The sequence below is a fragment of the Sciurus vulgaris genome (assembly GCF_902686455.1).
Source record: "Sciurus vulgaris genome assembly, chromosome: 16".
Taxonomy (NCBI): domain Eukaryota; kingdom Metazoa; phylum Chordata; class Mammalia; order Rodentia; family Sciuridae; genus Sciurus; species Sciurus vulgaris.
Window position 1 is genome coordinate 17,679,654 of NC_136477.1, and position 15,389 is coordinate 17,695,042.

The window sequence follows — 15,389 nt, forward strand, 5'->3', positions numbered from 1 at the left end:
CTGCCACTTCGCACCCTCGTGTGTTTGGGAGGGAACTGAGATGGCGCTTATCATCGCCGTCACGAAATCATCATCTGGGTTCTGGGGTGTCGGGTCTCTTCTCCCAGCGCCAGAGCCTTAACTGGCTACTTCTGGATTCTTCCCCAGACTCGACAAAACTGCGCCTCAGTTTTCTTTCAGATGAGAAAACCGAGGCACAGAGGGGCTAAGTGGCTTGGCGGGGGTCACACCGTGCAGGAGTAGGCGGCTGGCCTGGGAGCCACAGGAGCTTTGGAAGGAAAAGGCTGACTTGGGGTGCCAGGCAGCTGGCAACCCCGGGTTCGGATCCTTCCGTTGCAAGCCAGGCGGGGTGCGGGGGGCGGTGAGGTGGTAGGAGGTCCCACCGCGATCGGAGGGGACAGAAAGGAGGTCCTAATGCCCTTGGCGATGGCGAAGGCTCCTGGATCCGGGACTGCTTGCTCGAACGGTTGTGAGCTGTCCCGGGGGTGTTCGGGGATACCTCTACGGGGTAGATCCTTCTCCCAATCGGTTTTCTGGGAGCGGGCCTGAGGGGGACCACCCAAACCCCACCACGCCTCCTCCTGTTCCCTGTGGGAGACCCTGCCAACCCCTCCCAGCCGGGTCGTCCAGCGCCTGGCAATTTCCGGCCCCCTCCAATTGGCTGCGGGGGCCGATGACGTCATTGGTTGCCATGGCGAACACCCCGCATCAGGACGTGGGCAGCCTGGAGCCCACCAAGGTAAAAATAGTCGTGTGTCCCCAAGCAGCCGCCCCAATGTGTTTGTTTGGGGGGGGGGGTGTCCCGAGACCCAGTTTCCCACCTCCCGCTCCGGAGAGACGTGGGCAGCTGGCTTCCCTCTGCGCCTCAGTTTCCCAACCAGAAAAAACGGCCCTGCATCTGGTGCATAGTAGGCGCTCAGTAAGAGGGAGTCAGATTTACCAGGATTGATAGCTTCCGCATAGGCCCTTGCTGAGTTCAACGCGAAACACAACAACAAAAATAATGCTTGATCATATGACCCCAGAGTCCTCCTAATGTAGTCTCCAAATTCCAGATGGAAAATTGAGTCTCACAAAGCACTCACACCATCAGAAGGAAACATGCTAGAACTGGAGGCAGGTCTGAAGGCCCCTAGAGTCTGAATTTGTGCTTTTACAGAATTTAAAAAAAAAAAAATCCTCTTGGATAAGAGCCCTCTGAGGGTGAACTCTGGAGTCACAGTGGACCACAGCTCAGGGCTTTCTGCCTGCCTATGGTAAAGGCACCCAGAGTTGGTGCAGGCTGCTTTGTTGAGCTCTAAAAGGGAAGGTGAGGCTGGTGCAAAGGCCCTGAGGCAGAAGTCTGAGCCCAGTATGTGGAATGAGTAGAAAGGAGGCATTGGCCAAGAGGGAAAATTGAAGGGATGATTTGGGGGTGCTGCTGGGTCAGGGTCAGGGTTCAGGCTGGATTGCAGCTCAGTGGTACAGTGCTTGCCTAGCACTCGTGAGGCACTGGGTCTGATCCTCAGCACCACATATAAGTAAAGTAAAGGCATTGTGTCCATGTATGACTAAAAAAATATTTTTAAAAAAGGGTCAGGGTTCAAAGGGCTTGTCTTCCTAGGGATAAGCCCCGTTTTATTGTCATTTCAGAAGGAGCTGAGCCTGCCACGCCGAGGACGTGGGTGAGTTCATCTGGGATGGTGGTGGGGTGGGCTCCTGTCCTGGGCACAGACCTGGACTACAATGCTTCTCCCCTCGGTCCTGCCCTGGTGTGTATGGAGCTTCCTGAGCATGTGGGAGGCTGTCCAGCAACCTGGAGGCAAAAGGCCTTGATGCAAATAAGGAACCTGAGCGCTGGGGGGTCTGGCCTCAGGGCTTGGGGGCGCCGAGTTGGGACCGGGACCCTCCTCTGCATCTGGAGTCCAGACTATGGAAGGCCAGCGCAGCACACCGGAAGCAGCCTGGGCGCCTCCCCAGACTCGCAGCTGGCCTCTTTTCAGAGACTGAGGTGGAAAGTTGTCTCCCTAAGGGTGGCGTCGGCATTCCTGTAGGTTGCCAGTTTGGGATCCCAGAGCTCAAGAGCAGTTGGTTCCAATCTTGCCCCACTTAAGGTGGGAGAAACAGAGCCCAGAGGGAGAGGGGTAGGTGAGGTGGCCCACCCTCTTGGTGAAGCCTTCGCCTGAGTGGGGATGGGAATCACTCAACAAACATTTCTGGAGCACCAACTGCGTGCTGGCTCCTGTGTGGGGCACAGGGCTCCCAGAAACAAGGGAATCGCACACCTGCCCCTGGAGCTCGTGCTCGTGGGGAGGGAAAGTGATGTGCGCTAGGAAGAAATTAAACGGAGAAAGAGACAGAGGGGGATGGCCAAGATCTAGCCTGAGATCTGGGGGCTTTTAGGAGGAGGTGGCCTTGAGCCTACATCTGGAAGAGGAGGAGGAGTGGCCCAGGAAATTCTGGGAAGAATAGCACGGCCAGGTGGAGGTTAACAGCATGGGCAAAGGTCCTGAGGTGCAGAGCAGCTTGCATTGGAGCAAGAGCAGGGAGGCCCGAAGCTGAACGGAGAGAGGGAAGGGGAGATGGGGAGACAGAAAAAGGAGGAGGTTCTGAGGATGGGGTCAGAGTGGCGCCCTCGCCTAGGCCATCTGCTCTTGTTGGAGTGGGGATGGTGCAGCTGGTGGGGAGGGGCCTCAGGGCCCCAGTAGGGACGGGACTCAGACATTGCCCGGAGGGCGGGCACTGTTCCTGGCCTTTGCCCAAGCTGGGGGCAGGGTAGTGGGCAGTGTCGACCGCGGAGGGCAAAGTCCAGGGCCCTGGGGCAGGACGGCGCCATAGACCCCCTGAGGAGTTGCCCCCTCCCTGCCACCTGTCATGTGCCTGACCGGGTCCACCCAGGGCTCAAGGGGACGCAGAGCGGGACCCTCCTCCTCAGATCTGTGCGGTCGGGGCTGAGAGGGAGGGGCAGCTGGGCTGGGAGCGCCAGAGGGGGGCGGTGCAGGGACAGCTTGGCGGAGGAGGGGACAGTGGTGCTGAGCTCGGATGTGGATTCAGGGACCGAGGTTTCTAGCAGAGGCAGCCGCACGAAGCTACGGCCTGGAGGTGCGCGCGGGCCTCGGGTCTGCGCGGCGATGCTGAGAGCAGTGGCGCGGGCGGGGGACGCGGCGACGGGGGCTGGGCGGGCGCGGGGATCCGGGGTGCCGGACTCCCCGGGGCCGGGCGAGGGCGGAGCCCGGCCGGACGCAGGGGCGGGGGCGGGCGATGGGGCAATCGCGCCCGCTGAGGCGGCGGTGACCGCCCTTCCGCTGGGGCCGCGCGGCTGGGGACGCGGGGACCCCGCGGCCTCCGAGCCCTCCGGACGAGGGGGCGGCGCCCACCGCACCTTCTCCCAGCCGCGCGACCCCTCCTGCTGGCCCGGCTGGCGCGCAGGTGCCGCGCTCCCAGCCCCGCCCCGAGGCGGAGAGAACCGCCCCCCGCGCCCCCGGCGGCCCAGCCTCCGCGCCGGGTCCGCCGCGCCCGCCAGGCGTGCGGTCCCTCCGTCCGTGTCTGTCCGTGCGTCCGATCGCGCCACCCTCGGGGCTGGGGGGCCGCCAGGAGGGCGTCGGTACCCGGCCGCGTAGACGCGGCGCCAGCCTCGGCATGAAGTCCCGCAGGGACAAGCTGCACATCCCGGCGCTGACCCTCGAGTGAGTGCGGAGCGGGGCGGGGAGGGGGCCCGGCGAGACACGATGACAGCCTCCCTCCCAGTCACCCCGCGTCTCGGTTGGTGTCGCCGCCTCCGAGGAGCCTTCCCGGGTCATCCGTCCGGCCCCTCCCCCCGGCCTGCGCTGAAACCCAGAATCCCGGGCCTTGGGCCCCGTCTTGCCAGGCAGCCACAGCCCTGGTCTGGTCTTCGGATCCGGCCACACGCAGGGGCAACCGCCAGGTTCACCGTCCCCGGCCTCTTCCTTTGCAGTCTGTCTCCGAGCAGCCAGAGCCCGTCGCTGCTGAGCCCCAGCAGCCCCTGCAGCCCCTGCAGCCCCTCCCTGGGCCTGCACCCCTGGAGGTAAGTGACGGCGCTGCCGGCACCCCAGGGTCTTGGCAGGCTGGAACCCAGCCCTCTCCCCGAGGTACCGCAAGCTGCCGACGCCGCCTCCCCGGCCTCAGTTTACCCCTCTTCATGTGCTGCCAGGGCGCTGGGGCCAGGATGGGAAATCCCATTTGCAGGCCTGGCCAGCAGGCCCTCCACCTGACAGGTGGCCACACGAGGCCAGACTTGAGCTGTTGCCCAAGGACTTCCCCCAGACAGGTGCTAGATTCCCAGGCTGCTCAGGGCCACTCTGGGCAGTGACCTCGGGCCCTACGTGGCCATCTCCTCCCTCTGAGCATACACACACACCCACCCTAGGCCTGAGCCTGTGCAGGAGCTGAACCAGACAAAGTGGCGGAGGCACAACAGCTCAGCTCCCCTGAGGGCCAGCCCTGTTCCAGGTCCTGCCTTCCCTCCCCAACCCTGGCAGGGAGGTCCCCTTCTCAACCCCATTTCCCAGCTGAGGAAACTGAGGCCCAGAGGAGGTGCTTATTCTTCTGATTTGTATGGTATGTCTTGGGGCCAAGAATCATGGCCAGATATGACGCCAGAGTCTGTCAAGAGTTTGAAGCACTCTGACTGGGCAGACTGGGCAGGTCTCAGGGTCTTGCCCCTATACCCAGGGGTGCTTAACCACGAAGCCACATCCCACTCCTTTTTAATTTCTTTATTTAAGGACAGGGTCTTACTAAGTTGCTTAGGGCCTCACTAAGTTGCTAAGTTGTTGGCTTTGAGCTCAAGATCCTCCTGCCTCAGCCTCCCAATTTGTTGGGATTACAGGTGTGCACCACCTCCCCTGGCCTTCCCACAGGCGTTTAACAAGAGAGGACAACATGGAGCCCACACTGGATGCCCGGCGGTGGGCAAGTTACTGTCAATCAATCAGCAAGTGCTTATTAGACACCTACTGTGTGCCTGGTGCTGAAGGCCTAAATGCAAACAAGGCCTTCCTTCAGGGAGCTATCTTTTGGCATGAGGAGGTGGCAGTGAGCAAAGGAGTGGGCAAACAAGACACAGTCAAGTGGGAGACTCTTGGGGAGTTGCTGTTGGAGCTCAGGCATGGACAGATCTAGGGGAAAATTGGCACAATGCAGTAGGAACTGGATATGCAAAGGTCCTGAGGCAGGATGAAAAATCTTAAAGCCTCCATCATTGTTTGGGGGGAGGAAAAGGTCTTCTGGGGACAGGAGTAGATGTTGCAGAGACACAGAGGTAGGTAGGGCAACATTTGGACAAAAGACAGTAGGCAGTGGAGCAGGTTGACCCATCCCGTGGGAGGAGGGACTGCTGTCACCCCACAGAGTGGAGAAGAAAATAGGCAGGACGTATTGCCCAGGGTCGCCCCGGGACAGTGTCAGGCCAGATCGGATTCTGAGTCCTTGGCCTCAACCCCAGTGAGGACAGGAAGGGAGGGAAGAGCCCTGGGCTGGGCTGCTGACCAGGGTTACCAGGAGGAAATGGAGGCAATGTGGGGTCCAGGGAAGGCCACCGGCCAACCTCACTCACCACCAGAGGGCAGCAGAGCCAAATCACCTTGGGCCATGCAAGGAAATGGGTCCCTGCCTCCCTGCGCACCATGCACCCTAGGAAGAAACCTTCATTTGTCCCCTTAGCTCCCAAGATCCTGGAGGCCCTGGTCCCGGTCTCCCTGTCCCGTTTCCTTCTCATAGTCTCCCCGCGGCTCACTCCACTCTAGGGGGGCTGGTCCAGCGCCAGGACCTTTGCATCGCTTCCCTCTGCCCAAAGCTCCGTTCCTTCCTTTCTTTGTCTGCCAGGTCTCCATCAGACTCTCAGGTGGGAAACTGTGCCGTGCCTGCTTCTCTCCAGACCCTGGTCTGTCCCTTAGGCTTGTGTTTCTCGCCCCTGAGCCCAGCAGGAGTGTGGCTGGCCCATCTTCTTGTGTGGTCACGCTGTTTTTTCCACTCAGAGGTTTGGGAGCCCCCCAAAGTCCAGACCTGAATTTGCTGTGGTTATGCCGGATCCTCGGGCAGGGCCTGGTGTACAGCAGGTGCTCAGCCTAAAGCTTGTGGCATGGGTGAATGGGAGACCGCTGGAAGGGTGTCTTCCTGTGATGGTGGGGGTCGAGAAGTGGTGTTGAGAGAGACGCGAGTTTGACCCTCGCGGATGAAGAGGCCATTCCAGGCAGGAGCAGCGTCACAGAGGGACGCTCCCCGACCTTGAAGGCTGAGTGCTGGAGGAAGGGGGCTTCTCCCGGGGACACTGGGAGCCCTAAGGGATGTGGGGTGGGGAGAGGCCAGGGGCCCCAGGGGAGGGCAGAGGTCTGGGGTGGCCCGACTAACCGCCAGTCAGGCTGAGGTCTGCCAACCCCCTGGGGGCTCTGCTGTCGACACAGTCCCTGACCTGAGCAGAGGGAGGCAGAGGCTGAGGTCACAGAGTGGAACAGGGTTGAGAGCTGAGCCTGCAGAGGGGTTCGCTCAGCCCTGCTGTTCTGTTTGGAGCAGGAGCCATGGTGGGGGGTGGCCCAGGAGGGGCACAGTCTGCCGGGCAGGGGGTGGCACCTGAGGACTGACATTTATACCCATGACTTTTATACCCATGTATTTACTGGGGACAGAACCCGGGGCTCTTCCACGGAGCCATGTCGCCAGCCATTTTTCTTTTTTATTTTGAGACAGAACCTCACTAAGTTGCCCAGGCTGGCCTCAAACTTGTGATCCTCCTGCCTCAGCCTCCCAAGTAGCTGGGATGACTGGGGCGTGCTGCTGCGCCTGGCCAGAGACCAGCCTTTCAAGGCGGGCCCTGCGCTGCGGTGGGAACTGAGGCCAGATGGGCGCTGGAGAAGCGGCTGCTGGGGAGGCCAGGGCAGTGGGTGAGTGTGAGGGCGGTGGGGTGGCTGGGAGTCCCTGTGGCTGGCGGCGAGGGGCGCCTTGTGTGCCAGGTGTATGCAGAGGTGTGTCCTGCACACCTGGGTGGGGCCAGTGGCTCAGATGCAGCGACATGATGTGGAGTCTGTGGCTCCATCCCCAGGATCAGGAGACCCTATCCCCTGTGTCAGGCTCTGGCCAGGTGTGGCCTCCCCCATCCCTCTCTGCACCTGGAGCCCCTGAGTGACTTACCTCTCGCTCTCAGAGCAGGTCCAGATGCATGGCCCGCTCTTCCTGGCCCCGCCATAATCTAGCCCCAGTGGTCCCTCCCAGGTGCTATCCCTCACTGGCCTCCTGTCCCTTCCTACCCTGTCCCCCACCATCCCTGTTCCCCATGTCAGACATGGCAGGTTTGCAGACGTACTCCAGCTGCACCCCTTCCCTGCTCCGATGCCCCCCTCCCTGCTCTCCCTCCTGCAGCCCGACAGCCCCTCCCTCATGGCCGGCTGCTTCCTTCCCAGGGTCTCTGAGAGGTCCCCAGCTAAAGTCACCATGTGCCCTCGTGACACCCTGGCTCTCTTTCTTTCTCCCCTTTGGCATTTGGCATTATCTTATTCATTTCATCGGTCTCTCTTTGTCCTCTGCCCCCCACCCCCAGGCTGGGGACCCCTGAGGGCGATGTGGTGTGGCCTGGTCCCTGCTGGGTCTCCAGAGCTTGGCACAGGTGTAGGCATAGAGTAGATGCTCAATCTATGCTTGTTGAGTGAATGCACGACCTGATATGGGTGTTTGAACTCCAAGTCTGGGAAGCCTGGGGAAACACTCCAGGGTGGGGCACCTGGGAGTGGCGCTGGGGATGGAGGGGCCCTGGCAGAGTGTCTGGGAGTGACTTGTGAAGAGATGAGTCAGGGCTCTACACAGGGTGCCAGCCCCCAGCTGTGCTCCTGTCTCCTCTTCTCAGATATGGAGTCTGGCTTCAGAGTCAGGCCTAGGCTGAGCTTCAAACTGTCCTGGCCCAGGAAGAGGCAGCCCTTTGAATGGCTTCCTGGCTTCCAACACCTGGCTTCCTGGAACTGTCCTGAGAGGAGGAAGGAGCCATTTCTCCTTCCGTAGTGGCATCCATAGCGAGCACACGCAGAACCCCAGCCCAGTGCCAGGCACTTTTCCTGCATCTCCAGTGCAACTCTGAGTTCCCTCCAGGGTGTGCGATAGATGCAGAAACAGGCCCTGGAGTTAGTGTGATAACGTGTGGAACACGTGTGGCATTGGTGAGTGGGAAGCACTGTGGGCTTCACCTGACATCTCATGCCGGAAATCCTGGTGTCCGCTGTTTTCCTCCCATTTTACAGTTGAGGAGGCTGAGGTTGATGGGTGACTAGCTGCACTGAGGCCTTTTCCCATTACACACAGGCTAGGAGGTCAGAAGCCCTGATTCATTCTGCTAAACGCTCCCTCTGCTAGTCCAGCGCTGGGAGAGGCTGGGACTCCAAGGAGCCCTAAGCCAGCAGAAGAAAACACCCGGACAAACCCGGACAGGGCTGCCTAGAGGAAGGGAAGCTGGATTTTGCCACGCTGGATTCCAAGTGGTGGAGCCAGAGTGGGCGTGGAAGCCTGAGCCAGGCCAGGACGCTCGGGTGGGTCTTGAGTGCGGCACTCAGAAGGGTTTAGCGCTCGGGGAGAGGGAAGGGGACAGTGATGGGATTCACTTTGGGGGAAAGGAGGCAAGATCCCCCGCCCACGGTGGAAGTGCCGCCAACGCCCCGCCCCCGCCGCCTGGAGCCCTAGCAACGCCCCGCCCCCGCCGCCTGGAGCCCTAACAACGCCCCGCCCCCGCCGCCCGCGCCCTTGGTAACGCCCCGCCCCGCCGCCCTCAACCATAGCAACGCCCCGCCTACTCGCCGGCACGCGGGTTCGCCGGCTTCGCTTCCGCGTCGCTCGCCCCGCCCCTGCGGGCCAGGCCCCGCCCCCGCACTCGCCTGGGCGGGGTTCCCGCCGCGCTCCTGGGCGCGCGTTTCCTCCTCGCCCGCCCCCCGCCCCCAGCCCCGCGGCGCCCCCTGCCCGGCCCGGCTCCGCGGGGCTCTTGGGGCTCATCCCCGCCGCCGAGGTGCGCGCCCCGCCGTTGCCGGCTGCGCCCCCGCGCCTCCCCAGCCTCGGGCGGCGGCGGCCGCACAAAGGGAAGCAGCATGTCCGACCCCAGCTACTGGACGGCGGTGGCGGCTCCCGGCCATCGGAGCCGCCTGGCCAAGGGCGCGCTGCTGCAGCGCTCCAAGAGGTAGGGGGCACCGCGCGGGCAAAGGCGCGGCAGGCGAACGAGCAAGTACGAGTTGCTAGACGTGTGACCCGGCGGCATGGCAGGGGCCACGGAGGGCCACCGTGTGTCTGGGGGAAGCGGGAGGACGTTTTGGGATCGACTGTTCCCAAGGGTCCCGGGCATCTTCCCTTCGCTGTCTGTCCCCGGTGTCTGTTCGCTGGGGTCGCAGCTGGGGTGGTGACAAAGGCAGCACCAAGTTGGGACCCAGTCGGGATTGGAACCCCGGTCTCTAGGACTGGGCAGAACTGAAGAGACGCTCGGAAACACTGAAACTGGTCTGTCCCAAGGACCCATTCAACGGAAATGTTGGCTCAGAAACAAATATTTTCTGCAGGAGGCTGGCTGTGGGTAGGATGTCAGGACTAAATTGCTGGGGTTAACCCCAGGCAGAGCTGGGTCTCTCTGGGAGGGAGCTGTGGACTCCGAGGACCTGGGTTCAATTTCAGCTTAGCCGTCTCGGGCTGTGTGGCTCACTATGATCCTTCACCCCTCTGTGCTTCGCTTTCTAGTTGCTGTTTGTTTGCCCAGATAGGCAAAGTCTGGGCAGTGGGACCAGCTGCTGAAGGACCATCAGTGCTGAGTCCAGGGCTTTGACTCTCCTCAGAGATCCTGGGGGCACATGGAGTGTTTGTGTGTGTCATAGAGATGGGGTACAGTAAAGGGGCCTCAACGCCCCATTTCTTGCCAAACTCATTCTCTGTTGCGTCCTGGACTCCATATGGATAGTTACTGAGCGCAGCTTCGCAAGGTCCTGAGCCTCCCTTCTCCAGGGAGGGTTGTGTAAACAGTTGGTTTTCGATAGATGCTGGGGAAGTGAATGGATAATGCCCAGTTCTCCTTTGAGACCTCGGATTTGGCTGAGTTTCCAAGGCCTCGCCTGGGAGCCGGAGGGAGGCCAAACGAGTGTTTTTTCCAAATGCCATTGGAAGTGGCAGCCGGGGCAGCAAGCGCGGTGGGCCACAGCCATGGGGTGGAGGATGTGGTGACTGGCGGGTGTGTGTGTGTACATGGGGGTTGGCAGGAAGTTTGGCAGAAACTGCTGGTTTCACTTTTGTCTCTATACCTCTCAGGCTAGGGGACAATCTCTGTGGCTGTTGATATCTGTGGGCCTCAGTTTCCCAGTCTGGGAAATGGGTGCAGCTAATCTCTCCTACCTTTTGGGTATGTTGGGATGGGTACACGTGGGCGTCTGGATTCTCTCCAGAGGCATGGCCTGCGTGCCCACTGTGAGTCAGGGTCCTAAGAGCGTTGTCCAGAGAAAGACAACATGACAGGCACCCACCCACCCAGGGCCTGCAGCTGAGCAGGCGTGTGTGGGTTTCACGGAGTCTTCCCACCATCCTTCGAGGTATACAGATGGGAAACGGGCTCCAGAAGGAGCCACACGTGGGCTCTCGTCCCTGCCTGGGTGTTGCCTGTGTTTACTGATCATGCTGGCTCATGCCTTGGCCAGCAAGGGCTGTCCCTCCTGCCTGGGACACCGTTCTCCTTGCTCCGAGAGGCCCAAGCCTGACTCCCTCCTGCGGTTCTCCTGCTGAGCTGCGTTGGTGGCTGCGTGGGGGTGCTGTGCTGGGAGCAGAGCAGCGCGTTGCCGGGCGACTGCCAGGGTGGGGGGCAGGGAACTTGTCACTCCCGACTTCCCTCTGCTGGGGCGGGGGCTGGGCCAGGGCCCAGGTGGGTCGAGGAAGGCCAGGCAAGGTGACAGAGGCCTGTGCCAGGAACCTGGTGGCCAGGAGGGACATGGGGTGAAGGCAGGAAAGCAGGCGGGGGCGAAGTGAGGCGTGCCCAGGGAACCGGTGGACTCCGGTTCTTGGTCATGTGCCACTGGCACTGGGGGTCCTGAGGAGGATCGGGCGGGGGCAGTGTCCTGGGTGTCTCGGTCCAGAGGTGTGGGTGCCCAGCTGCAGATGCAGAAGCCGAAGGCTCTGCTGGGTCTCCTGGCCATGTGCAGTGTCCACCACGAGGCCGGAAGTCCAAGCTAAGGACCATGGGGGACCAACTGGTTGGCGGGTGTTGTGGGAGTGGTCGGGCCCCATTTCCGCCCTGCGGCAGGCAGAGCTGGCCACACGTGTGCTCCCAGCTGGGCATGTGGTCCTCTGAGCCTGCCGGCCTGGGCCAGCCATCTGACCTTGTCCCTTGCTACCCGACAGCTGCCGCAGTGGGAACCGCAAAAGCTTGGTGGTGGGAACACCCTCACCGACTCTCTCCAGGCCCCTGTCGCCACTGTCCGTCCCGACCGGTGAGTGTGGAATGGGGCGCCACAGGGGTGCCCAGGACTGTCTGCCCGCTGACTCAGTTTCCTGGCCTCCTCCTCAGCAGGCAGCAGCCCCTTGGACAGTCCCCGGAACTTCTCCGCTGCATCGGCCATTAATTTCCCCTTTGCCCGGAGGTGAGTGGTCGCTGGCTGCAGGGGACGGGTCAGGAGGGCCGTGCTGGGTGGCGGGATCATTCTCCTCATTCGCCTTTCCCCCTCCCCTGACCCCTGCCTGATGGTGGGGTCTCCCTCTGGCTCCTGCCCCTGGCAAACAATCGGCCTCCAGCAGCCACGTCCCCTATGCAGACAGGTAATTGCAATGAGCCCCAGGGAGGGGGAGGGGCATCGGCCTGACCCAAGAATCAGAAAGGCACTCCGAAGTCACCGATTCACTGATGAGCTAATGAGCACCTGTAACGTGTCAGGGACTTGGATTGCACTATTCATTCAACATTTATTGAGCACCTGCTGTGTGCAGCACCTTCATGTGTGAATGGGAGGCTGGACTTTGACCCTGGAGGAGTCCTTGATCTGCAGGGGCAGCCAGCGTGTCCCCTCGCAGCTACAACTCAGAGGTCAAGGCTCAGATTGGGGGCACAGTGGCAGCAGTAGCCAGGGAAGGCTTCCTGGAGGAGGCAACAGAGGCCAGGAAGGAAGCGTGCCGTGGATGGGCCGGCCGTGTCCCTTCTCAGCCTTCTCAAGTTCCTTCTTCCAATGGAGCCCTGTTCTGCCAGCCCCAGTACCAACCGAGTCCCCGCAGGCTTCGAGGACTGGGCCATCCTGCCACCTATTCTCGTTTCCCTTTCCAGGGCAGACGGCAGAAGATGGTCCCTTGCGTCTCTCCCGTCTTCTGGCTATGGAACCAATACGCCCAGTTCCACGGTTTCGGTACCCACGGCTCCACCTGGGTTTGGGGGGCAGGCAGGTGCCGGGTGGGGAGCACATCCTTGGTATTTTTTCAAGATGTCAGTTGTCCACTGAGCAGACACCTGGTTGTCCCCTCCAGGCCCCAGTCTGGTCAGTGGAGGGAACAGACCCAGCTTTGGCCCCAGTTAGCCCCCAGTCTGGGGGACACAGATTCCAGGCCTGTGAGGTCAGGGTCTGACCAGAGGGAGATTTGGGGATGGAAGCAGGGTGGGCTTCCTGAAGGAGGGGCATCGGTTGGGTTTTGAGGGATGCCCAGGAGCTGGGTAGGAGCCTTGACCTTGGGCGCTGGCGGCTCCAACCCTGATCTCCCGCCCACTAGTCCAGCTCGTCCTCCCGGGAGCGCCTCCACCAGCTTCCCTTCCAGCCCACGCCAGACGAGCTCTGCTTCCTGTCCAAGCACTTCCGCAGCTCCGAGAGCGTGGCTGATGAGGAGGGCGGCCACCGCTCACCCCGCCTTCGCCCCCGCTCTCGCAGCCTCAGGTGGGCCTTGACCTCTGGCCCCGGGGCCCAGCTCTTTCCTGGGCTGGCTTGGGGACCCACACTGTCACTCCTCTCCACCTCTGGCCCTCAATTTTGGCTCAGAGCCAGCCCCCGGGCCTCTTCCTCTGGGCTGGGTCTGTGTCCCATGTCAAACTGTCCACCTGTCCCCCTTTCAGCCCTGGGCGCACAACAGGGACCTTCGACAATGAGATCGTCATGATGAATCATGTGTACCGGGAAAGGTTTCCCAAGGTGAGCCGCGCCTGGTGGCCAGGCGGGCCCAGCACCCCCACGCTGCCGTCCATCCACAGCAGCCTGTCTTTCTGGACCTCCTGTTGCCTGCCCGCCTGTCTCAGATCCTGGGACACTGCTTCTCTGCCCGTCATCCCCACCGTCACATCGCTCCCACTCCGCTTCTCGGCGCACAGGCCGTTGCCTGGCTCTGCGCTCTGACCCGGTGCCCCTGTCATCCAGGCCACAGCGCAGATGGAGGGCCGCCTGCAGGAGTTCCTTGTAGCCTACGCGCCCGGCGCGCGGCTGGCGCTGGCGGACGGCGTCCTGGGCTTCATTCACCACCAGATAGTCGAGCTGGCCCGAGACTGCCTGGCCAAGTCCGGCGAGGCCCTGGTCACCTCCCGCTACTTCCTGGAGATGCAGGAGAAGCTGGAGCGGCTGCTGCAGGACGTGGGTGGCCAACCCGGGGCGGGGTGGGGGGAAGGGGGACCCGCGCAGGGCGAGGGGCGTGGCCTGGGCTGACGACACACCCACTCCCTAGGCTCACGAGCGCTCGGACAGCGAGGAGGTGGGCTTCATAGTCCAGCTGGTGCGCAAACTGCTCATCATCATCTCGCGGCCGGCGCGGCTCCTCGAGTGCCTGGTGAGTCCCCTCCCGCACAGCAACGCGAGAAGGAGGCCGCGGCCGTCCTGCCGGGGTCCAAGAGACGGTGCCCAGTGCGGACTTGAAGGGGACACAGGGAGCTGCCCTGCTCGGGTGGGCGACGGTGGAGGGGTCGGGGTGGGAGCAAGGAGCTGCAGGAGCCACGTCTGGCGGCCTGCTGACCCACTCTGGCCCCCAGGAGTTCGACCCGGAGGAGTTTTACCACTTGCTGGAGGCCGCTGAGGGCCAGGCCCGGGAGGGCCAGGGCATCAAGACAGACCTGCCGCAGTACATCATCGGGCAGCTGGGCCTGGCCAAGGACCCCCTGGAGGGTGAGTGCGGAGGGGAAAAGGGCCCAGGGAGGCCAGTGGGAGCCCCGCTAGACCAGCACACTGTCCTGCCTTTCTCTGTGGGGAAGTGCCCCAGACGCTGCAGTCAGTTGTGTCCTGTGTCTTCAAGTGCAGCCTCCCATGAGCCACGGCAGGGCCCTGGCTCAGTGGTAGGCACTGGACTGGCCCGTGCAAGACCCCGGGTTCCGTCCCAGCACTGCAGGGAAAAAAGTTGTGCTTCAGCCTGTGCCAGGTGAGCTCCCGGAGTCCCGGGCACTGGGGAGCCAACGGGAGGGTCGGTAGCCCGGGAGCCCGGGGCTGGCCTGGGCAACAGCACGATGCCTGCCGTCTCACAAAACAAACAAGAGGTGGGCCCGGCTCCCTGGGGACTGGCACCAGCAGTGGCCTTCCTAGTGTCCTGCAGGGTCATGAAGTATGCCCAGGAGGAGGACCCGTGAGCAAAACAGTTGATCAACGCCCCCCCAGTACCTGGGGCGGGAACCCCGATCTAGTGCCAGGGGAGCATGGGGCTTGGGCCTGGCCAGGCGGAGTGCTCGGGGGAGACTGGGAGGAGGTGACGGTGTTGAGGCTGAAGCCTGCAGGCTGGGCAGGGGGCACTGCACCGGCAAAGACCCAGGGCTTGGACTCTGCCTGGGGTGGGCAGGAGCCGAGGGCAGAGGAGACCTGGAGGGAGGCAAAGGGGCAGGCAGGGGCTGGACATGGTCATGACATTGGCCAGTGTCCAACCCATCGTTGCTATGGTAACCCTGTCATCATTCCCATTTAAAGCTGGGGAGACTCAGGCTCTGGGAAGATGAGGTGGGACAGAGGGTCAAACCTGGGTGTGCCTGAGGCCGGACCACATGGACACTGGCCGCCACTGTCCTGCTGGGCCTCTGACCTTCTGTCTGTGGAATGGAAATGCAGCAGGTGGCGGTGGGGGGCCTGCCCCGTGGGGGTGGCAGTGAGTGGCCGAGGGTTGTCTACCGAGCACTCTGAAGCGAAGGGCACCACGAACAGGAAGGGGCTAGGCCCGAACCCAGGCCTCCTCAGCCCGAGGCTCCGTGCCCAGTCCCAGCTTTGCTCTGTGACCACGAGACAGTTAGCCACCTTCACCACTCAGCAGGGCTGCCCCCGGCCACGCCCTGAGCTGGGAATCCTGAGGCCTGCCCATGAGCAGCCTCCGAGTGGAGGAGACATCTCAGCCTGAGGGTCAAAGCCCTGAGCCATCTGGAGCCTGGGCTACCCGCTGACCCTTCTAGAAGGTTCCTCAGCCATTGCTTTGTCCAGCTTCTGGGTGTGGCTCTATGGGATCTGGATCCTGGTCAGGATGTCCCT

At 62.3% G+C, this 15,389-nt stretch overlaps 2 protein-coding genes across 21 annotated transcripts in view; one reads left to right on the forward strand and one right to left on the reverse strand.

Moving 5' to 3' along the window:
• The window catches only part of PDE4C (phosphodiesterase 4C), a 187,969-nt gene that overhangs the window by 99,711 nt on the left and 72,869 nt on the right, over window positions 1-15,389 (reverse strand). The window lies entirely within an intron of this gene.
• The window catches only part of MAST3 (microtubule associated serine/threonine kinase 3), a 34,404-nt gene that overhangs the window by 3,400 nt on the left and 15,615 nt on the right, over window positions 1-15,389 (forward strand). The window contains exons 1-12 of one of the 14 annotated variants that reach the window (XM_079114947.1): window positions 413-739; window positions 1,633-1,664; window positions 3,935-4,024; window positions 11,335-11,423; window positions 11,501-11,573; window positions 12,248-12,326; window positions 12,445-12,531; window positions 12,685-12,845; window positions 13,022-13,097; window positions 13,320-13,529; window positions 13,621-13,722; window positions 13,922-14,054. In XM_079114947.1, the coding sequence (XP_078971073.1) occupies window positions 674-739; window positions 1,633-1,664; window positions 3,935-4,024; window positions 11,335-11,423; window positions 11,501-11,573; window positions 12,248-12,326; window positions 12,445-12,531; window positions 12,685-12,845; window positions 13,022-13,097; window positions 13,320-13,529; window positions 13,621-13,722; window positions 13,922-14,054 (1,198 nt within the window). In that variant the 5' untranslated portion in view covers window positions 413-673. Of the gene's footprint in view, window positions 1-412; window positions 740-1,632; window positions 1,665-2,984; window positions 3,666-3,934; window positions 4,025-8,859; window positions 9,146-11,334; window positions 11,424-11,500; window positions 11,574-12,247; window positions 12,327-12,444; window positions 12,532-12,684; window positions 12,846-13,021; window positions 13,098-13,319; window positions 13,530-13,620; window positions 13,723-13,921; window positions 14,055-15,389 lie in introns of those variants that run through there. The other 13 variants (XM_079114953.1, XM_079114954.1, XM_079114957.1 and 10 more) reach the window with 13 other exon arrangements.